The following is a 23,888-nucleotide window of genomic DNA, read 5'->3' as shown; positions in this document are numbered from 1 at the left end:
GTTCATGCCGAGAGGGGCACACAAGTAGGTAACTGGGGGAAGGGAGTAATGGTGTGTGTGTATTTGCGTGTGTGTTTGCGCGTGTGTGTGTTTGTGAGCCGGGGGAAGGGTGTCTGTGAATGCCCCTCTTTGTTGGGATCATATTATGTTTCCACCACAATACTCCTATCCCTGCTTCATCAACTCTATTCATGTCTAACAGTTCATGCAAATGGCCATGCTTGCTTTTCATTTGTGGAGGGAGGCTCTTTTATCGGTCTTAGTTGGAGGAAGAGGGGAGCCTCTGCTTCCATGCTTGCCCACCCCAAAGCACAGACTTAATCCCCTCATAGGACTTACAATCAGGGCTCTGTGTGCTGTATATCAGCAGTGCCAGGCTATAGCCTGGCCCCCTACGTAAAATAAATAAATAATAATAATTCAGGGTTAGATGACCAGAGGGCCTCCGTTCCCTTCACGGAGCTTGGGTGGCATGCAGATGAGACACGGAAGCCCCTCCAACGCGTTTGATAAGCTTCCCAACCCGCTCATCTGAACACTGGCCATGGAAGCCGATGCGGGAATCCGCCAAATAAACCATGCCTCGAAGAAGGCTATGTTTAATGATTAAACTCTCCCCCTCCTTGTCTTCGCAGCGGAATACAAGTGCTCTGAAGAAAGTAACACTGGATATGTTCCTGTTGCTCACAAATTGCTCTAGTCTGTAGTTTAACTATTGGCCGAGAAAGGCCGGGGAGACATCCGTGACGGAATAGCACTTTCAGACTCTGCGTCGGCAGTACACTGTATGCCTTAATGGCCTCTCAAAGCAGACGCAACAATTGACACATCACCCAAATCTTAATAAAAAGCCAGCAGCACTGACCACCCCCAAGGGAGCTCCCGGGTACTTAGTAGCAAGCCATTACGCGCGGATGAGCCCGGGCTTTAATGACACATTTACCTTCAAGTACCTGAGATAACGCAGCCGGACCAAGTGCATCTTTCACAAACAGGCATTAAAGTCACAACACACTGCAAAGTGCGAATTGAGAGCCGCAGCCTTCACCGTCCGCAAGCTATTGGAAAGGGGGGTGGGGGCGGGGGGGCGTGCAACTGCTGAGAGTGCTGGACAGAGGGGAGTTTTGAGTAAAACCGTAGCAACGAACAGTGTTTTCTTGTATACAAATTCCTAATTATTTCTTCGACTCCACCTTACAGGGGCTTCGATTGTTTGTTCTAATACTATTTACAGGGCAATTTGTTCTGTAAATCTGTAAATGTGATTGTATTTACAGTAAGGACAATATAACTGAGCAGTCCACACCCGCGGGGATGTTTTCACACGCAAGCAATAGTTTTATTGCCACCAGAGACGTTTATCTGTTTGGCTTGCAATTAGTAAGTATACGTGAAGGGTCACCAAATCCAGGCATGAATCGCCCATGGCTGGGACGTGTCATTGCACCAATAGTAGCCAAGATATTGACACATTTAAGATAACAATGTGTTTACTTGCGAGACGAAAACACAAGGCACAAGAAAGATAAAAAAAAAACTTTCAACACAGCGTAACATTTGTTGTGTCAACAGCGTACATACAGGCGCGCATTGCAGATTAACAATTGCAACACAGTCAGTGAAACAGCGCAGGAAAACAAAATAAGCTACTTCAAACTCACCCTCGACGTTTTCCTCTTATATTTGTTGGCGAAGTCAAATTTCTCTTTTATCTCGTCCAAGTGCTGCTCCAGGCGCGCCTTCTCCTCTTTCCCCGTGTAATCCTGGCCCAAGAGGATGTATGCCCTCCAGTTGGCGGAGTCGAAGCCCCAGTGGCAAGTCCTGTTCTCCAACGATTTGTGACTGTGCACCACGAATTTATGTGTCGGGTACATAAGTCTGCAGTCCAGGCACTGGATGCAGGCTGCATTGGGGCTGGTGTACAGCTCCGGGACGAAGAGGCCCTTGCATTTTCCGAAACACTCGTGGTATATTTTGAAGCTCCTCTCCGTGAGCTCCAGCTCCAGGGAGCCCGAGAACTCTTTCTTGCAGTGCGGCGGGTAGGTGCCCCCGTAAATCAGGGCATTACACAGGCGCTCCGCGTCTGTTTTGGTGATGAGTCCGCAGGACGGCGCGGAGAAGGGGAGAATCCCCATTACTTTGAGGATCTCCAGCTGATCCGACGTACACCTGGAGCAATAGATGTGGAGGTCGTCGCACACCGAGTTGATCTGCTGGAGGGAGAAATCCCGCAGGACGGTGTTGAGGATCTGCGGCAAGCACAGCCGTTTCTCGCCGCCGACGACGAAACAGGAGATGGTCTCTGTCTCCAAGACCGTCTCGCACCTCTCCGTGGACCGGTCGGATGGGATGAAGAGGGGTCCCGGCATCACTGTCTGTGGCTGCATAGGCAGATGCAACAAGGGCTCAGGCTCTTTCCCATCCTTCTTGAACAGGAGGTCATGTGGCCATCGAGCAGAAAACGCCGCCGGTCCGCCGAGGGAGCTCATAGAACTCAGATGAAACTGCTTGAGAGTTTGTTGCAGTCCTGGGTGAGGTTGGAAGCTTTGTCGAGTTACAGTCTCCATGTTTTCACTACGACTTGGAAAGCGAGAGTTCCTTTCAACTGGGGCAAACTAAAACAACTGCAAGCCACGATACGTCCCGGTTCCTTGTTAATCCAAGGTCTCCCAGAATTAGCTAATTGCGGAAAGCGCTTCATCAAACATCCACGAAGTCCCGCGCAGTGAGTTTCCAATTCAGTTTACTTGGCTACTACTAGGCGAACGGTGACACCGGCGAGTCTTCCCCTGCGGTAGACTCCCGACTGCCCATATCTAAAAAAAAAAAATCGTCCCTTCAAAATGAATTATACGCTTTAGAAGTTCCAAAAAAGTATCGGCCGATAAAGCAAAGTCTTCTATCTGGATATATCAGATATAAAACACTGTAAAAAAAAAATTCTGTCTGGAACCTCCTTTAGGCTGTCGAAATACTGCAGCAGAGCCCGACGCATACACTCTGTCTGCCCCCGCACTTCGCTGTGCCTGTGGAAATGGCTAGTCTGTGAGCTGGGTTGCTCTCTCTCGCTCACTCACTCGCCCTCTCTCTCTCTCTCTCCCTCGCAGCCCCCCTCAGTGTTTGTGTGTGTCTGGCTCAGTCATTGAATCCCAGCCAAGAATGTGACTGACTCCGCAGGCTGGCTCTTCCAGGAACAAGTCGACACTCCCCCTACTTCTCTAGTAGCCTTGAGCAGCCTATGCAAAGGCAAGAAGACACGGGGTTTAAGCCTTTAATAGTGAACCACTTGGTTCAGAGCGAAGAACGGCCGTAACCGAAAGGAGATGGGTGGAGTTTGCAACAGACAGTCAAATTTAGACTTTTAGGGGAAATGCAAATTGTACGACTGACTGCGGTTTATTTATTGAGGTTACTTTTTTCCAGACTGTGTTCAACTTTTTTTTTTCAAGGCATAGCTAAATATATATATTATAATTATACATATTATATTATTGTTTATAATAGTATATGTTATTTTGATATATTAATATGTGGACATCTATTTCAATTCCGACTGGCTCATAGGCCTTTGTTGCGCATACTTTTTAATAGGCCTATTTTACGATTATACATTTTTTACGCTTATACCCTAATGACACCGATGGTTTTGCAAATTATTAGCACAAAAAAGGCTATAGAGTACTCTACGTATTCCATACAGAGGTAGCAAATTCTTTGAAATTGAAAGAATTGTGTTTGGGTCACTTGCACCTTGCGTTTTCCATTGTAATTTTACTTGAAAGATACAAGGCAATGAAGGAATTAACACCCTTCAAACGTGAGCAATTTAGCAATTCTATTGGCTACTGGCCAAATTCGGGTCTAGTGTATCAAATCAATCCTCTTGTTCTGACAAGAATTGGCAAATAAGTGAACAAATTGCAAACTGCGTTTGAACTGTATTTAAAATGCACATTGTTGCTGGCGTGTAATTCACTTTTGCAATATGATTGAATTAATAAAAAAGTGTACGCCACTCATTTTTCATTAATACTAAATACATTTTAGGCATTGATATTTATTTATGTATTTGATTAGGGGGGGGGGGGTTCTACTATTTATTATTTATTATTTTTCCATTTAGGAAGATAATGATCCACCATGAAAAATAACCTAAGCTACATAAGAATACGTTGACAGCTTGCAGAAGAATTAGATAGGCCTTCAAAAGATTAATGAAACTGTCAGCCAGTCTGTGCTAGCATTGCAATGTTGTACATTTGGTCGGCCCTTTTCATCTCCAATTAATATTTGCTGTCATGTTGGGCCAAGAATGGAAGGTGAGATAATTGTTTGCCGTTCCTGTAGCGCCCCCTAGCCACGAGGCAGTGTAAATGCAAGCTCATGCCAAAACGGAGATATTCTCGGTGGCACAGGTCACCTAAGTGAGGCCATTAACTAGCATTGCACATATTAAGAACATCAGTGGAATATAACCAACAAAATCACAAGTAGCCTACTCTACAATGTTCATGTGTTGAATATTTTTACCTCATATTTTTACCTCATGGTCAGTGTGTTATAAGGACCGATGTATGTCAGGTGGAAGCCAATGGGTTGTGCACCTGCTTATGCAGCCTATGCCAACTGTCTATACCTTCTGTGACGCGGTTAGGTTTTGGTGCTCGATCCCAAATCACTATGAGCAAATGTACGCTCACACTGTCGTGGTTGTTGTTCCAGATAAGTGTGTCCGCAAAAAACGACTTCAGTGTAAATATGCAACTCTTCCCGACGGAGCCTCGTGCTTCGTGTGTTTATATCACTGTTTATATCCGGCCTGTCGTAACACTGGGGTCACTAAAGGTTGCCGAGTGGTGATGTGTTTACAATGGGGTGTTACAATACAGAGCAAGTGTATGGAGGAGGGTGTTGGCAATGGAATTGAGAGGCACTGTATTCTTGATCCTCTCAAGGCCAAGAGAGTGATCAGGCCAAGAGAGTGAGCAGCAAACATCTTTCCTCTGGTTTATTTAATGATATTTGACACCTCAAGTCCACCTTATCGCTTTGCGATTGCACCCTTGGTTTCTCAAACGTTTTGGATCCCCCTCGATTTGGACCCCCTCCGTTTCTTTCTGGGTTCTGGGAGACTGGGCAGTTAGCCGATTCTGCTATTTTTATTCCCCTCATCTTCCTTCCTGTATCCATGGTGATGGCGCATAACATTGGATCACAACTCTTAAATGACATAACCTTTCTTTCCAGGGCTCAGGCGCCTGTTCCCTCTTCCCGGTGTAACACCAGGCCGGCACCAGCCGACCTTCTATGCCGGATCTGGGTTTGTACTTTTCCTCTGCGGTGAAGGGTTACCCGTGTCAGCACTCTAGCCCTCTGGAAATCTCATCTTCTGGCCCGGGGCGCTGTTTCGAAATCGTCCTTACCTATTTTTTAAAGTGGCAGGTTTTCCTGTAGTGTTAGGTTTTCGGTTGCCCTGCTCTCTCGACTCTTTCCCTTCCGTTCCTTCCAGTTCTTCTGCTTGTCTTTTCCATTACATAAGCCCCACATCCTTTCATTCTGTTGGTCCTCTGCTTCTGTCCAAGAGCTTAGGTCTTAGAAAGTCCCACCATTATATATGACTTTAACTTTCCACCACCTCGTTCTGTGTTGTAGTTGGTGAGAAGGACGGTGTTATGTTAGGTTAGAGTGGCCGTTGCATAATAAAGGTCCTGCATTGACCCTTACAAACCAACCTTGATGACTACAGTGCTGTTCAATAAGTCTGGAGCATGGACCTTTGTCATGTCCATTACTGTACTGTGAAACACTCCCCTCTATTTTAAATAAAGAAGAACAACTTGGAATAAAACATCCCTCGCTACTTAGAACCCTTCAAAATATTCAATGGGTCAGTCTTGTACACAGACTAAGACTGTAGAATAATAGTGAGGAAATCACAACTATGAAATAACACTCACGAAATCATGTAGTAACAAAAAAAGTGGATGTGCACTGGAGGCAGTGGACTGCACCACTGGACCACATTATGCCGCAAATGCATGAAACTCTCGAGGTACTGACAGGAACAGATTTGAATGAGGTAATGGGTGTGTGTGTTGCAATTCTCCAACATGGGTGTATTTTAGACCCCTTAGTCCTCCACATTGTGTTGTCTCATGGACTTTAATTAATAATGTTTTTAGATTTTTAGAAATGGATTCAAAATGAAAATCAGGTTTATCTGGATAAAACCTGGAATAGGTATTCAGACCCTTTGCCGTGCCCAACACATTGAGTGCCAATGCATCTTGTGTCCTTTGATCATTTGTAAGCTGTGTCTAGAACTTAATTATTGTCCACCAGTGGCACACAACTGTCTCCATAAGATCACGTATTTCACCAAAGAGCAAGACATGAAGTCCAAGGAACTCTGCCTAGACCTCTGAAATAGTATTGTTTTGAGGCATATAATTGGTTATAGAAAAACTGTAAAAGCATTCAAAGTTCACAGCACCATAGTGGGCGTCATCATTATGAAGTGGAAGACGTATGGAACCATCCAGACACTCCTGAGTAAAAGGCATATGACATGCCGTCCAAGGGTTTGCCAATTGGCACACGAAGGACCCCGAGAGCATGAGGAAAACATATTCTCTTGTCCAATTAAAACAAAATTGAACTCTGGGAAAAGCAAGGTAACGCTCATCACATGGCAAATACCATCCCTAAGGCGAAGCATGGTTGTGGGAGCATCATGCTATGGGGATGCTTCTCAACAGAAAGAAAATCCTAGAAACAATTATGAATTAAGTCCATAACACAAAAAACATTTAGAGAAAGTAAAGGGGTCTAAATATATTTCGAAGGCACAGTACAACTGGTATACTGCATGATCTGTTGACAAAGAATTGAATGTTCCCTTCTCTCCAAAATTATTTTAGAGAAGACCACGTGTAACTACACCAGAATGGAACTTCCACATCCAGTTTCTTAATAACCTGCTGTGTCATCTCAGACCAGACACCCAGACAGCTGATGAAAGTATGAAACTCCGCAGGTTCTATCAGAAACAGCCTAAAGAAAGCTTATCTGCATGCTTCTCATCCATACCATGTTTCATGACCTGACTGCAGTTCCGTGGGGAGATTCTTACTTTCAATGTCCACTGAAATGCCTGGGAGGTGTGCTCTTCACAAATAACTCTCGGGTTCAACAGTACCGGGCAGATGGCAGACAGTGTGGATGGTGTTGTGTGGGCGAGCTGTTTGCTGATGTCATCGCTGTCACCAGAGTGCCCCGTGGTGGTGGTTAGTATATGGAATCAGCAAGAATAACCAACGGGCGGTGAGCACAATTCCATCTTAGCGATGGCAGTTTGGATGCACGGAGATACTGTGACTGTCTGGCCATTACCTGCTGGCATCACCTCGTGTCACAGCAATGACACACAGCGTCACACGTCACCAATGCCCGTACGCAAATCCTGTGAGTTGAAAATGTCCCCCGCTCTGCTGTGGCCTGCCCACTCAACGGACATTGAGCGTGTTCGGGATGTTCTGGATCAATGTGTGCACAGCCTGTTCTAAATCCTGACAATGCCCAGGAACCTAACACAGATATTGAACAGGAGGGGGACAACGTTCAACAGGCCACCATCAACAGCCTGGACCAGTCTCTGTGAGTGACAGGTGCCGGGCCGCCCGAGGCAAATTGTGGTCCAGCTCACCAGATACCGACTATTTTTCTGGCCTATGTGTGGCCAGCGAATGCATATCTGTATTCCCAGTCATGTGAAATCCATAGATTAGAGGTTATGCTGCAGTAATTTGGGTCTGAGGAGTTTGTTACGAAGAGGCATCACATTTTCCACACAGAAGGTATTTCACCAGTCGTTAAAGACATGTTGAATAGATCTGCCGTAGAACAATAGCATACTTGTGGGTTCCAGTCCTTCTAAGCCAGGTCCTTTTCTTTCTTGATTGAGGAGAGACAGTTTATAACTTGGTTAAATCTTTATAGAGTTAAATGTCTACATTTTTGTGTTCCATGTATATTTTTCTCCAAATCTTTATATTACACAAATCAATATAAATCAAATATGCTTACTCAGAGTTAACTTAGTACATTTTGTATATTATGCCTCTGTAAGTTGTTTGGGACCAACAGCATTAACTACTACATACAGTGAGATTCAAAGTGTATATTTTATTTAGAGATTAAATATGATTCTGAGTGATTCAGATTTCGACGACATTAGAAACCTGAGTCAGATTCAGATTCCGACGACAGAAACCTGAGTCTGATTCATATGACATTTAGAAACCTGAGTCTGATTCCTATTCCGATGCAATGTTTGGTAATTTGTCTAGGAATTTTTTTTTGTCTAGGAAGTCCACCTTCTAAATGAAAAACAATATGAACATTCGAGACAATATGAATATTCGAGATCAGTGGACGGATCCTTTTAATTGTTTGGAGATTGGTTGGATCTGGAACTAGACCGCGTGTCCTGTGCGTGTGTCTGGGAACTGACGTCATCACACAAACACGGAAGTTGGCGCTGTTCTGTCTATGCCGCGAAAAAACAAACCTGGACAGTACGTGATTACTATGTCTGGTAAATACCCGAAATTGAAATTAAAAAGAAGGAAGTTGAATGTCGAGGGGCCCTGTAATGATACACTTTTCAAGAACACGATTGTCAAGAAAAATGGAAATTCCAGTGCATCGATTGAAAGCTCAACGAGGTAAGCAAGCTTGAGGACTTTCTTGTTTTGGTAGGCTGAAACTCATTTGTTGATGACAATGTAAGATATATAACTAAGAACCCATAATGAAGATTGGCCCGTCTTTATGCAAAAATAACGCGTTCTTTTCTTCCATGATTGAAACGCCTAGTTTGGATACTGCACAGAATCTCAAGTACCATCATTTTCCATAATTTGAATAGCTACTGGTTGGTTAGACAAGGCAAATTATTTTAGACAAGGCAAATTATTTTTGTGAGTTCAACAAAACCGCTCATGGTCCCTTTGCTAATCATTTTTATTTTTGCTGTGTTCTGCAGACCTGCGCTTCCCACCGAGGCATGGTGGTCCAGGGGAGACCTGACAGCTGTAGAGAGTCTTTGGGCCCTAACCCTGAGCTCTACTCTGCCCTGTCCGGAGGCCCACCCGTGGGGCCCAGTAGCTGACTTACCAACAGCATCTAAATTGGTGAGTTAGCAAGCCGAGGCCAGGGCTCATCAGTTCTCTAGAGTAACAGTTTGCTTTCTCGAGTGAATTTTGGGGGGGGGGGGGGGGGGGGGGGGGGCGTGGTATTTGCAAGCAATTAGGCACAAGGGGGGTGTTGAATATATGCAATATACCACTGCTAATAGCTGTTCATAGACAGCGCATAGCCATGGGATATTGACAATATATCTCAAACCTCGGAAACTCCTTATAAACTGGTTACCAATGCAATTAGATTATAAACCGTGTGTTCTGAATCTTGAATGCTGATTGGCTTATCATTTTGATTTTGTAGTATTATAGGCATGTTTTCCTTGCCTTAACCCATGCCTTACTGTCTGCTAAATAACTAAATAAATGGTCTTGAATTCATTGTAATGGAACCAGCAGAAAACATGCACATATATCTGCTGTTTGACTAGTGGGGGAAGAAACCAATGTGTTTCTGAGTTGCTGAACTGATTGAAAGCTCAATAAAATGTCTGCCAGTGTTGTCCTCAAAGACACAGCCTAGGCTGGCTTGCTGGTTTGGCTCTGAGAGTTCAAGTAAGAGGCATTTCTGGGCCGTAAAGCCCAGACGGACCAATCACTTTGACAGGTAGTGGAGGCAAATTTGCATTTGCTGAAGAATATACTTCAGTGGGCTATTCCTGGAAAAGCCCTGCTAGCTGCCTTTAGAAAAGCCCTGCTAGCTGCCTTTAGAAAAGCCCTGCTAGCTGCCTTTAGAAAAGCCCTGCTAGCTGCCAATATTCAACTTAAATGCACATGTTTGAAGGAATCTCAGTGCTGTAAAAACAGTCAAAGTTACACACAATTTGATCTTACTGAGATCCACTGTCAGTGACCAAGTCTGCAGTAGTTAACCTGAGAAATTGCAGACAGTCAAGGTTTTATTTCAGAGCATAGTTCGTGCCCTCTGTGTGTAGGATGTTGTCAAACCACACCGCAGGTCACACGGCAAATGTTGGCTGTATTTCAATCAACAAAACATGAAAGACTTTGTTGTTTTGGTGAATACATGGTCTTTGGTACTGTATTTTGCAAAGAGGCCAGTTTAAAATTAGCTCTGTGTTCAGGTCCTGCACTATGAAATTCTTGTGAGATGGCACCCGGCATCTATGTAGTAAGAATTAAGAAAAAAATATATACATATATAAAGCAAAATATATTGTATACGTAATGCTGTAAAACTAGCAGTGTGGGCATTTTTGTCTGCGTGTTTCAGAGCTCTACAATGGTCCAACTCTGTGAATGGAGATGGTGTAGCCTCAGTGAGATGGTCACTCCCTTGCCCTGCTCTTCCGCCTCACCCTTGAGCCCTCCTCCAATGACCCCGCCGCCATCCAACACAGACTCTCCTCGCAACACTTCCACTGGGGTGGAACAGCCTATTCCGCACATCCCAGGACAGACCAGGCAGAGAACTTCCACCGCTGACGGCCCTCCTTCTGGGTTCAGTCCCCGTCCAGGAGGGCCCGGAGAGGGGACAAGCTGTAGCGGTGCCGGCCGCTACGGACCACCGGTTCTCGGGGCTCGAGTTCCTGCTAGCTACAGAGGGGGGGGTCAGAGGGGGGGTGGGGAGGAGAGAAGCGCATCTTCACAGAGGCGCCCAAAACACGTAAGCGTCAGGAAAGCCGCGGGTTCCACAGCCTCGGACTTTACAACCAGGCAACCAGGAGGCGGGGAGAGTCATCCATCTTTCCCTCATCATGCCATCTTTGGAGCAAGTAGCAGAGGATCGACGTTACCAGAAGGTTTCAGGGAGGGGGGAGGAGTGGAGGGGGAGGAGATAAAAAGGCGCCGGCTCCCTGGGCTTGGGATGGAAGCCTCCTCCTCTGACAGACGCACTGCTGCTCCCTTGGGGGAGGGAGAGGGAAAGGAGGAGGGGGTATCTGGGAAGCGCGGAACGGATTGGGATGCGAGCGGAGGGGGAGGAGGTGAAGAAAAGAGAGGAGGAGAGGGGGTGCCGCAGAGCTGTCCCATGTGTCTGGTACCATTTCCAGCAGGGTAAGTTATAACTGACTTCCTCATGTTCACCTTCTCTGGATTTGGCACATTTACCTGCTCCCTCTCTCTCTCCCTTTCTCTCTCTCCCTTTCTCTCTCTCTCCCTCTCTCTCTCTCCCTCTCTCTCTCTCCCCCCCTCTCTCTATCCCTCTCTCTATCCCTCTCTCTCTCCCTCTCTCTCTCCCTCTCTCTCTCTCCCTCTCTCTCTCTCCCTCTCTCTCTCTCCCTTTCTCTCTCTCCCTCTCTCTCTCACTCACGCACACATTGTCTGCAGCTTCGTACTTTTCCCCTACGGTCTCTTCACCTGCTAACTGAGTGGAAGGTCGCTGCCTTTCTGCAGAGGTCAAACCCCAGAGTCTGACAAATCCAGGAAAACCCAGCCCGGAACCGCATGGATTCGGTACATTCACACTGACGGGTCGTTTCAACACAGGTTTAGGACGTACGCCCTGGATGGCATTTTGAAATGTAGGTGGGGGGGTGGGGGGGTGGGGTGGGGGGTGCCACGCAGGGTTAGTCCGCGTGCGGTGGAAGACGAGGGAGTCAAAAGGGTGGGTGTTCAGAAACGGCACACAGAGAGTCGTTCATGGAAACGGGTCAAGAAGTCAGACCGTTTTATAGTGAGGTGAAGGAGGAGCGGAGCGAATGACAGCAAGGCTGAAGAGCAATACTGTGAGCCTGTGGCACCAAAACCGGATCTGTCTCTCTCGCTCCACAAGCTCCCTCTCCACACTCTTCTCTTTTCTCAATGTCTCTCTCTCTCTCGTTACTGTCTCTCTCTCGTTACTGTCTCTTTCGTTTCTCCCACTTGCTCTCTGAACAGGCCGGTCTTTGTATCGGCCAGGGCCTGGCTTGGGTCTGGCCCGGCACTGCGGCCTGCTCCCCTATCCAGTTCTGTGTACCTTGGCCCGGCCACAGAACCCGCTGTACTGTCCTGCTCTCTCCCTCTCCCTGTTGGCCGGGTCGGCAGGAACAATGGTTTCCTCTGTCTGGAAAAGAGGGAGAGAGTAGGACTGAGGACGAGCGATAGGGGACTGTCTTCACGTATCTGTTTATCGAGAGACTTCTCTGTACACGTAGGTGGTGCAGGTTTGCGGGCGGCGGGGTTCTTGGAAAGTGCAAAATCTGGAGTGAAATAATTCTGTTCTAGTTTCTTCTCATTTTCAGAGTCTTTCCCTCCCCCCCCGCTCTCTTTCTCGCTGTCTCTCTCCGTTCCTCTGTCTGACGACCCCTGCCTGCACATTACCCTTCAGCAGAAAGGAGAGAGATGAGTGATAATGAGGGAGACTCAGCATGCCTTTAAAACAGTGCAAGCGAAAAAGTGGGTGTAAAATACAAAACCCTAACTGTGCACAGGGCCCAGCAGGAGAGCAGTGGCAGTCTCCATGGTTACTGCTGAAACCACTGAAGCTTTACTTTATTACGTTTATTTTTACAGGGACGTTGCACAATGATCAACATTTTCAGTACAAGTGCCGTTTTGTTTTTTTAGCCATCAGGCAATTTTCCCTGGTGTCGGGGAAGAACACAAGCACACACACACACACACACACACCATCGCCCATTCATTCACTTTCAGTGTGATTGCCATATGTAGTTTTGCAATGGAAGTTGTGATCATCTTTTATGTACCAAAAATAATTCTCTGACAACAGCCTGTCACTTAAAACTATTGTGCATTGTGTAAGTATTCACCCCCCGTGGACTTTCCACATTTTCTTGAATTAAAAATGTATGGTGAGTTCATTTAAAACGGCTACGCCCAGAGTCCGCCCACAAAAATGTGGCCTATATGTCTCTAATGCATTGATAAAAGAAAGACCAATCTTCTTGGTAGAAGTGTATGATGTAGGCATGATGTACAATATAGAGAGACAACATGGAGATTGTAAATTGATGTCACATTATTTAACATTAATTAACAAGTATGTAAAGAGACGTATGCACTGTCCAGATGTATAATCAGTTCATTGCAGCTCTACCGTAACACTGGCAGTTCATCAAAAAAAGAAAGGAATTAATTAGTCTGTCTGCCACCAATCTAAAACCAGGCAAGGTGCCAAAATACTAAAATAAATCATACAATGTACCAGTTTTATTTAAAGTCTGAAGGTTTTGACAGCTATGGTGTATACATTTCAGTCAGTTGGGAACAGATCTTTGATGTACGTTGCATTGGGTTTATGATCATATACATATCACATACATACACATATCACATACACATATATACAGTGGGGAGAACAAGTATTTGATACACTGCCGATTTTGCAGGTTTTCCTACTTACAAAGCATGTAGAGGTCTGTAATTTTTATCATAGGTACATTTCAATTTAATAATTAATTAGCATTTTATTGCATGACATAAGTATTTGATCATCTACCAACCAGTATGAATTCCGGCTCTCACAGACCTGTTAGTTTTTCTTTAAGAAACCCTCCTGTTCTCCACTCATTACCTGTATTAACTGCACCTGTTTCAACTCTTTACCTGTATAAAAGACACCTGTCCACACAATCAAACAGACTCCAACCTCTCCACAATGGCCAAGACCAGAGAGCTGTGTAAGGACATCAGGGATAAAATTGTAGACCTGCACAAGGCCGGGATGGGCTACAAGACAATAGGCAAGCATCTTGGTGAGAAGGCAACAACTGTTGGTGCAATTATTAGAAAATGGAAGAAGTTCAAGATGATGGTCAATCTCCCTCTGTCTGGGGCTCCATGCAAGTTCTCACCTCGTGGGGCATCAATGATCATGAGGAAAGTGAGGGATCAGCCCAGAACTACACGGCAGGACCTGGTCAATGACCTGAAGGGAGCTGGGACCACAGTCTCAAAGAAAACCATTAGTAACACACTACGCCGTCATGGATTAAAATCCTATAGCGCACGCAATGTCCCCCTGCTCAAGCCAGCGCATGTCCAGGCCCGTCTGAAGTTTGCCAATGACCATCTGGATGATCCAGAGAAGGAATGGGAGAAGGTCATGTGGTCTGATGAGACAAAAATAGAGCTTTTTGGTCTAAACTCCACTTGCCGTGTTTGGAGGAAGAAGAAGGATGAGTACAACCCCAAGAACACCATCCCAACCGTGAAGCATGGAGGTGGAAACATCATTCTTTGGGGATGCTTTTCTGCAAAGGGGACAGGATGACTGCACCGTATTGAGGGGAGGATGGATGGGGCCATGTATCGCAAGATCTTGGCCAACAACCTCCTTCCCTCAGTAAGAGCATTGAAGATGGGTCGTGGCTGTATCTTCCAGCATGACAACGACCCAAAACGCACAGGAGGGAGCTGAAAGTCTGTATTGCCCAGCAACAGCCCCGAAACCTGAAGGATCTGGAGAAGGTCTGTACGGAGGAGGGGCCAAAATCCCTGCTGCAGTGTGTGCAAACCTGCTCAAGAACTACAGGAAACATATGATCTCTGTAATTGCAAACAAATGTTTCCGTACCAAATATTAAGTTCTGCTTTTCTGATGTATCAAATACTTATGTCATGCAATAAAATGCATATTAATTATTAAAAAAATCATATAATGTGATTTTCTGGATTTTTGTTTTAGATTCTGTCACTCACAGTTGAAGAGTACCTATGATAAAAATTACAGACTTCTACATGCTTTGTAAGTGGGAAAACCTGCAAAATCGGCAGGTTATCAAATACTTGTTCTCCCCACTGTGTGTGTGTGTGTGTGTGTGTGTGCGTGTATATACGTATAAATATATAAACGTATATATGTGTTTATATTGTTGTCATTTAGCAGACACGCGTATCTGCTACAAATGTTATTGTACAAATATTTAATGTTGTTTTCTAGATCACTGAACCTAGCTTTGGATGACCCAAAAATGACTACCCTAAATGGTTCTTTTATAGCACGTCTTGCTTCTTAGATGAGGATCTGGCTTTTGAAACACGTTAGTGAAAAGGCTAAATATTGGCATTGGTTTCTTTTATAGGAATTAATCATGTCTGAAAATATATTGTGCAAGCAACTTGTCATTAATAGATTATGGTGATATTCCATATATGCATGCATCAGCTTCTGTACTCAAATATCTGTCATTTGGTCTTGCGTTTTATCTCTGGGGCAAACGTTCGCACTTATCACTTTCATATTCAGTTGGTAGGGAGTCACTGACATCTAGAAGGGCCAGACAATGTTGGATGTTTGTATATAAGGCAGTCCTGCAAAAATGTTCTTACTATTGAACAGAGAAGATTAGCTGGAAGAACAGCAGTTACCAAACACTCTAATGACTGGATAGTACTGGAGGCCTAGGTTTAACTAATGCAATGCCATTTAGTGACCTTAAGTTAAATGTTTTGGTGCCTATAAGACTATTTAAAATTCTTAGAAATTATCTTTTCATTGTCAATTGTGATTTTTCCTAATGTAAGTTTTAATTCCATTTTGCATAGATTTTTATGGTTGAAATACAGGACTCCGCTGTAAGAGACCTTGGTCTCACTGGATTTCTTTGTAAATAAAAATAAATCAATAGTCAAAACAGTGCAGAATATGGTTTTGCAATATGATTAAATTAGGGCACGGCCATTGGTTATTATTGAGTTAAAGAAAAATGTAAGCAATGGATAAATATCTGCTCTTGAAACTGACTCTGCTTTGATTAGACTCGTGTTATTATGGCTGTGTGCACGTGGATTTAACTATTCAGAAGGTTTCCTATAATGTAGCCTGCATGTCTGGACGGAACGTTTGAAGGGGAGGACAGTGAAGCTGGAGTCTAGAAGTATTAAAATAGAAGTACATGCAGCTGGTCTGCAGCATATTGAGCAGAGTTGAAGAGTCTATTAAAAAGGTGAATACTTCATAACAAATGGCCATGCCCTAAATCTCGCTTTTGTCGGTTTGACACAAGATTTGCCGATAATGTTACAGTGTGGTGTTTCTATGGTTAAATAATTAATTGTCAGACCCAGCAATCTTTGTAGAGTATGACCTATTTATTTTGACTTATTTAAGAGCAAGCAAACAATCACATGTGCATCGTATTAAGGAAATCCCACAAAGCAACTATTTTACTAAAGCCTGTATAAAATAAGTGACCTCTAACAGCTGCATATTTTATATTAACCAGTACAAATATTAACAATATATATTGAAACTAATAAAACAGTTTTAATAATATGCCTATAGATCTGCTAACCCAAATAAATCATGTACTTTAATGATTCCTATCGCTACTCCCTTTTAGTGCTGGTAGGGCATCAAAGGTGGTTGGAAAGAAGAGATTTAGACACAGGCTAAGTCAGCAAAACAAGTCTTTGTAATCAATACTAAAACTCCTGCTGTTTAAACATTTCTTTCTGCATGCAGATGTTGTCGCTCCAAAAAGATTACAAATGTATATTTATGAATGCATTTAAATGGTTTTGTCGGTTGTATTATTTTCTAGGCGGTCTTAGTCCTTAACCACCGGTCTGGCCTTTTTCAGTTACTGTCACAGCCTTGCTACATACATTGGGACTCACTGGGACTCTCACAGGGCCACACTGGGACTCACTTGGCCACTCACTGGGACTCACTTGGCCACTCACTGGGACTCACTTGGCCACTCACTGGGTCTCACTGGGTCTCACTGGGCCACACTGGGACTCACTTGGCCACTCACTGGGTCTCACTTGGCCACTCACTGGGTCTCACTTGGCCACTCACTGGGTCTCACTGGGCCACACTGGGACTCACTTGGCCACTCACTGGGTCTCACTGGGCCACACTGGGACACTCACTGGCGATCTTAAAACAGCGGCAGATCAGCCACATTGTAGAAACTCCAATAATGACCCAAAAAATTAAGATATGCCTTACACAAAAACATACATTCTATATTTAGCAAGGCAATGACATTATACTGAAAAGTCTTAACTTTTGGGACTAATCCAAAACAACGCGATAAGTAACAGACTTTTTCCAGCAGGATGGTGTCTGCATCATCGTATAGGTATGCTTAATGTCACGTAACGAAACAGGATGCAGCCATGCACAGGTGAAATCCTACAGGAACACCTGTCTTGTTTTAAACCAGATGCTGGAACAGGAATTCACCTTCCAGGACAGTTCCCATCCAAGCAAGGCCAAATCCACCCCAGAGATTTGGAATGTAGGGAAGCTGTACTTTTGACTCATCTGCTTTAACGTTCCATGGTGAGGCTTGACAGTTGGTGTTTAACCAGGATTCCCAACACCATGACAGGCAGAAGAGTTAAAAAAAAAAGTTCATTATTGGTTTTTAAATCTGTATTTATTGGTGTTATTTTATGTAGATCTGGGATGTTCTGGGGATTGTTGACCAAAAATTGGAATTTCAGTCACACTAATGTGAAAGAAACAAGTAAATGTACAAGTCCTTGGTGGGTGAATATTTATGCAATTAATTGTAGGCTGGGATTTGTTTTGTGTGGTGCCTTGCGGGGAGAGAGATCACATGTGCTGATGAAAAACATGAGTGAAACGCTGTCCCTCTTTTCAGGTTAACACAGATGGACTGTGATGCCCATCTGGCCAAGTGTCTATCGGAGATGACCGTCGACATCACCTGGTGATAATCCATAGTCTCCTTTGGACACCTGGGAGGACAGACATGTGGAAGTACATCTAAACGAAGCCCCAGATCCGTTTATGGGATGTTGCCCCCAAAAGGATCCTCCGAGAACCTCAGCTAAGATCCAAGGATAAATCCAAGGATAGATCCCTGATTAAGAGTGCCCTCTTCCAATCTCAGTTTGAAAAATGTCTGTGCACTTTTCATGTGACATCCAATTACTGAACGTAGCAGCCAACCAACTGCACAAAGTTGTATACTTACAGGACCAGTCAAAAGTTTGGACACACCCACTCATTCAGGGGGTTTTATCTTTAGTTTTACCGTTTTCCACATTGTATAATAATGGTGAAGACAGCCGAAGTATGAAGTAACACACATGGAATAAAAAAAAAAAAGTGTTAAACATATCAAAAATACATTTTATATTTTTCAAAGTAGCAAAGAGGTGGAGGCTGGCTACTTTGAAGTATCTACAATATGAAATTTTTTTTTATCTGTTTAACACATTTTTGGTTGCTACATGATTTCATGTGTTATTTAATGTTTTAATGTTCTGATGTCTTCACCATTGTTCTACAATGTCGAAAATAGTAAAACTAAAATACCCTTGAATGAGTCAGTGACCAAACTTTTGACCGGTAACTCTACATGTTGTAAGACAATTGTTTAAAACATATTGCTTCATTATGTCATCATTATCACAATGTTTGACACTTATTTTTCCATCCATTTTTCACTTACCTTTGATTGCCAGAAAGGAGAAAGTGTAGAAGGGGTTCTCTTATGTGACTGCAGGAAAAAAAAAAAAAAACGGACCAGTTCACGGAAAACCAATGTTTTTAATAATTACAGATATTTACAGAGGTGCGTTAAAGCAGAATTAAGCACATCCAACCAGCAAATACTGTATGTTAGAACACAAACCATGGACTACGTTTGACATTTTTACAGAACCTTTGTGTGACTGCGAATCTCAATTGCATTATGTGGAACGTCACCTACTCCCGCACACCGAGGAGGAATGGAGAAATTACAATTGAGATTCACCCCTTTGTTTTCCTTTTTTAATGGTTTAAATGGCCATTGGTGTAACGCTGCTATTGCTGTTACAGTGGCTGTAGGGTTTATGAACAATGTCTAGGAGCTGGTTCAGTTTGTCTCATGGTCCCTCAAGAGGCAATGTCAAGTGAATGTATTCCTGTGAGTATACATAAAACACAGTTAATGAATAAAACAAATAAATGGTGTCGCTGATGTGCTATATTGAGAGTGAGATGGCTTTGAATAAGTGGAATGAAAAGAATCTTTGAAAATGTGCGCTTTCGAGTATGTGACAAATCAGTGAAAACCACGGTTTCATTATCCCTTTCTCTACATCCTACTTTCCCCCCTCATGTTGGCCTACCAGCAAATTGAAGCTCTTTAACTCGAGTAACTAATTGATCTTATTGCCTCGTTATCTAATTAATCGGGGTCAGATTTCATCAAATAATTCCCATGCGATAGTGATTTTTCTTTCATTTTCTTTAGGAACGACAGAATCGTTATAATCAAAGCAAATTTTCAGCTTGGGACTTATTGTTGGCAAATTGTGATTTCATTTACAAAGGGAAAGTCTTATCTTTGCGCTAAATGTGTTGAATAATTAATCAATGGCAATGTATGCATTTTGGATTTCCTTAGATTGGTCTCGTACGATACTACTGACTCATTTAATTTTGGAAGGAAGTTATCTTTCTTTGTGCTCTTCAAGGGCCTGGTTACACTAGACTTCCCAGATTCCTCGCTTCCTTTAGGTAGGTGTGTGTGTTGCATGGTGCCCATGTGTTAAAACCCTCAGCAGAGACAGTAAAGCTTCTCCTCCTTTTCACTGACCACAGGTCAGCTGTTGTGCAGGTCAGTCAGTAGGCTCCTATTGAGTGCCCTGATACCTCTGTCCTGGACAGCTGCAAAATGTTTTTCTGAAAAAATGCCGGTCGACTGATCTTTGGAACCAGGACAGAATAAGCAGAAATGTTATCCTACTGGGATTTCAGGAAACCCTGAACATTTGGGGAAACTTAAATGAATGTTCACAGCCTAGTCCCTCACTATTTGAACAGTGCCTTCTCCGGTCAGAAAACTGTCACTGTCAACCAAAACCATTTGTCACACAGTGTACGCACACAATAACTTAAATGGATCGGCCATGATGGCGCTCCATACTGTTTTCAAACTTTTATTGGTAACAGTAACCAGGCTTTCACCTGGACCTTGGCTGGCTTCCCAGATCCATAACATGGAGTTCCTTTGGAATGATAAAAACCAAGTGGATTACAAAAGAGATTTGGGGCCTCATTCTTAAAATGAGGGGGTATACTCAATTTGAACGTTGAATCTGAGTGTGCACAATTTGAACTGCTCTCACAATCTGGTGTTCAGCTTCTCCAGTGTATGCAGAACGATAAAGGACGATGGCAACTAAGACTCAACAGGTTTTGAGTGTATACTTACAGAAACCTTGCGCACAGGTTTTAGCGCACAGCGCATACAAAACTAGGTCTATGTGATTCAAAACTGGCAACATTTAGAGTGACCATAGTATTGTATGGGGGTGACGGGTGTAACCTTACTGGGTAAAGTATTTATGTAATTAAATCATACAAGTGCAACGATTGGCTCCAAATGGAGGCAAGATTTATGGAAGACACACATGAAAGGTGCTATGGGAGATGATTGGTTTGTAAATTGCCAGATTACAAATTTCTATGTGCTGGGAGTTTCTCCGGATCTTTCCATTTGCCAGTGAATTTTGATGCACTGTTCCACCAGACTCTTTGCTCCTTTCGGCAAACGTTTCTGGAAATTCGACTTCCAGTTGTGTAAATGCCAGTACATAGGATAATGCATCTCGTACCAGTTTGTTTACCTACAGATTCCAGTCAATGTTATTGACAAGGTGTGAATTACTAATACTGCTTCCTAATGCATATTTTCTCATCAAGCTCCAGACTGTTTAATTTTAATGGGGGGGGGGGGGGGGCTTAAAGATTGTAGTCTTTTTCGTAGTCTACAATCTTGGTCATATGCGCAATTTAAGATCAAATCTGTGCACGACAACCTTTTAAAAAATGAGTCCCTGTGGCATTTATGCGCAGTGTTTCAACAGCTTTTTTCACCAACTGACCGTCCCCTTCAAGTAGCTGATGGGAAGTGGAACAATCGATAAGTGCAATCAGAAACATGGTGTAGATTAGATCTTAGAGGCACTTATTAAAAAAAACAAAAAAACGGTTTTGTCTCCCGTTGTTGTTTTTTCTGTTCATGAATATCAAACTAAGCAAAAAAACTAACAAAGTTCATGGTCATGAATAAAACGTGCCAATTTGCATCAATAGAAAGGCATCAATCAATTTGGAGTTGCTACCTACATTATAATACACAATAATCACTTTTATCATAGTTTTTTCCTTCATTATTATACATTCTTGTTTTATTTGAGGCAGCAAAGCCTCCTACAAGATTTAAAAAAAGGAATTAACAAAAGAGTGCACATAAATTCAAGTTCTGAGTCGTAGAACTGTCATATTTCATCCAGGGATGCGCGGGGGGAGTAAAATCCTTTTTACGATGGCAGGCACAGAATGAAATCGCTTTCTGTTTTTTTTTTTCTTTTTTTTTAAATGACAAAGCCAGCTGTGCTGCTGACACAGAGATGTTGGAAAAACAAAAATGCCAAGCCCCCCCAAAAAAACAGGAAGATAATCAACAACTTGGTTGTTCCTGTGTCCTTTTTTTTTTTTTTTAAATATTGACTCGCTCCAAAGAGTTTTGCTCCAGCGACTAAATAAGGGATCCACAACAAAATAAAATAAAGTAGTTTCGCACTTGTGTCCTCGAGGCCTCGTCCCTCGTGCAAAGATAAAAGTTTCTTGTCCTCCCTTTGTCCCCATGTATATTACTCCTCCTCGACAGAGGGTGTTGTTCATTGATTTGGCTGAGGGGGTGGGGGGGGGAGTACATGGAGAGTGGGGCGGTAGACAGACAGGCAGGAGGGGGGAAAGTTCTCCTCTCCCTTATACAGACTCTTCTGTGGATAGCAGCAGAGGGTTGATGTATTCAAACCCCTCAAACTCGGACTGGTCTATTCTCTTGATGACGTCCCTGGAGGGGGAGAAAAGACAACACAGTGATTTAACTGAGAAATGAGGAAAAACGAATACGGTGTGCTACTTCGGTCTGGTGGCTTTTTGACATTTGTTCATGGTGGTTCTACGCTGGGTGGCGATGTGGCATATGTCCACGGCAGGCTAGGAGCTTACGAATCCAAACATCGCCCGTTCCACTTCCTGTGTCAGGCACCACTCATTTTACTTGTGGTTTTGAAATGACTGTTACAACACTTCTCCAAACCCCATTCTAGAAATTATGTTACAGCATGAAAAATACACCAACATGAGAGAGAGAAGAAAGAACACAATGTTATTGCCTCATCGGTGAACTCTGTAATCCCACCTCCCCTCTCTCCCCAGCAGAGGCCCTGGCTGGTTCCATTAACAAAGCGGTAATCATCTGTAAATGAAGTGAAACCGTGCGATCGGTCTGGAGCGGCGGTGTAAAAATAAATGCACTACTTTGAGGGCAGCGCTTCAGCCGCTCCTCCAACAACAACGGGGCTGTTCCTAATCCGCTGATCAAATGGCAGCAAGTCCCCTTCACAGCGCACCGCCTCTGACCAGGCCCCGAAGTGCACCAAATGGGGGGCAGGGTGCCGTTTGGACTGCAAACCTCATCTGCCGTAGTAAAAATGGGGTCGACCGCACCAAGGCCCCATGGTTGTCAGGGACCGCTGGTTCTGGGCGGGTTTGGTGGTTTTTTGCTGGGAACGGCTGAGACGAGGCTTAATGTTGGTAGATCTGATCCTAGACCAGATTTTAGGCTCAAAGCCTCCGCTCCGAACCACAACACACCACGGCTTCAGGTTCACACCGGAAAGAACGAGACGTGTTCTCTGAGACTGAACTGAAATTCTGTAAACGGCCTGAAATGCACAACAGCTTGATGACACATCATTTTCATTTTCTTTTTTCAAAAGTCTGAGAGTAGCAGCAAACTGGAGGCAGGAAGAGAACAGAAGTGGAGAGGCACAAGACCGCAGAGGGAAACAGAGAGGAGGCAACATTTGGGACGCCAACAAAACAAACAAGAGTGCTGCTCACTAGCGCAAATGTTGCCTTTTTCCAGAAACTGCCTGAAAGCGCAACCAGATGCGGGGCGGAGTGGGGGTACAGAAGAGCGAGAACGGAACACACAGAGAATGAAAAGAAAGATTGGGAGAGAGGGGGAGACATCGAGAGGGGGGGACAAAAAGAAAGCACCATGGAATGGCACCCAGGCTGGAGGGACAGAGGTAATGACAAGAGGGGAAAAAAAGAAGTAATTTACAGCTGCCATCAACATTTTGAGAATGACACTGTGTGAGGAGACCGAGGCTGTGTGAGGAGAACCAATCCAGTCGACCTTCTCACTCTACATATATGCAGATCCAGGGAATGTTTATTTTTTCCCCATCTAATAGACAACAGACAAAGCCCCTGAATCTCTGTGACCATGGATCCATGGAACAGAAAATACTGAATCTTTGCTTTGGGTCTGGTTGTACCAGCCGTTTCCAAGACTGATGAAGTCACAGCGCTGGCAGAAGCTAATTCAACCCCCCCCACCCCCCGCGCCCTCCCTCCCCCTCTCTCTCTCCATCCTCCCTCTCCCCCCCCCACCCTCCCTCCCTTTCTCCCTGTCCTAGCTCCTTGGCAAGGCTCTCAGGAAGCTAGGGTTTTTAATGCAGCAAAATAAATCTCTCTAACAAGGAGAGTTTACCCTTTTTCTCCCTCCCACTCCGTCTCTCACTTTTCTTTTTTCGTCGGCCAAACCCGTCACTGAAAAGGAGGGGGGTGCTTTACATCACTCCTTCCCCTGCTAGGTAGGAGTGGGCGATGTCACCCCTCTCTCCTGAGTGACGAAGAGAAAAGGAGAGAAAAGGAGTGTGTCTCTCCACTTGAAGAGCCGTGGGGCTGCCGCGCCGCAGCGTTTGAAGCCGGCTTGAGATCTCCTC

The 23,888-nt window shown here is 44.1% G+C and overlaps 3 protein-coding genes across 7 annotated transcripts in view; 1 reads left to right on the top strand and 2 right to left on the bottom strand.

Moving 5' to 3' along the window:
* skia (v-ski avian sarcoma viral oncogene homolog a) overlaps positions 1-3,114 on the bottom strand; it is a 64,655-nt gene extending 61,541 nt beyond the window's left edge. The window contains exon 1 of the mRNA XM_029124333.2: positions 1,662-3,114. Coding sequence (XP_028980166.2) covers positions 1,662-2,567 — 906 coding nt within the window. The 5' untranslated portion in view covers positions 2,568-3,114. The remainder of the gene's footprint in view (positions 1-1,661) is intronic.
* Positions 3,115-8,266: 5,152 nt separating this feature from the next.
* On the top strand, positions 8,267-19,044 carry si:ch73-70k4.1 (FA core complex associated protein 20). The gene is made up of 4 exons (XM_010893229.3): positions 8,267-8,726; positions 9,047-9,194; positions 10,438-11,219; positions 17,723-19,044. The coding sequence occupies exons 1-4, from the start codon at positions 8,551-8,553 to the stop codon at positions 17,793-17,795; spliced, it is 1,179 nt and encodes a 392-aa protein (XP_010891531.1). The 5' UTR covers positions 8,267-8,550; the 3' UTR covers positions 17,796-19,044.
* prkcz (protein kinase C, zeta) overlaps positions 18,617-23,888 on the bottom strand; it is an 84,159-nt gene continuing 78,887 nt past the window's right edge. For all 5 annotated transcript variants that reach the window (XM_029124027.2, XM_029124033.2, XM_029124032.2 and 2 more), the window contains one exon: positions 18,617-21,940. In XM_029124027.2, coding sequence (XP_028979860.1) covers positions 21,853-21,940 — 88 coding nt within the window. In that variant the 3' untranslated portion in view covers positions 18,617-21,852. The remainder of the gene's footprint in view (positions 21,941-23,888) is intronic.

This window comes from Esox lucius, chromosome 12 (genome assembly GCF_011004845.1).
Source record: "Esox lucius isolate fEsoLuc1 chromosome 12, fEsoLuc1.pri, whole genome shotgun sequence".
NCBI lineage: Eukaryota > Metazoa > Chordata > Actinopteri > Esociformes > Esocidae > Esox > Esox lucius.
Note: the sequence above shows the minus strand (reverse complement) of the source record. Positions and strands in the feature narration are given on the sequence as shown.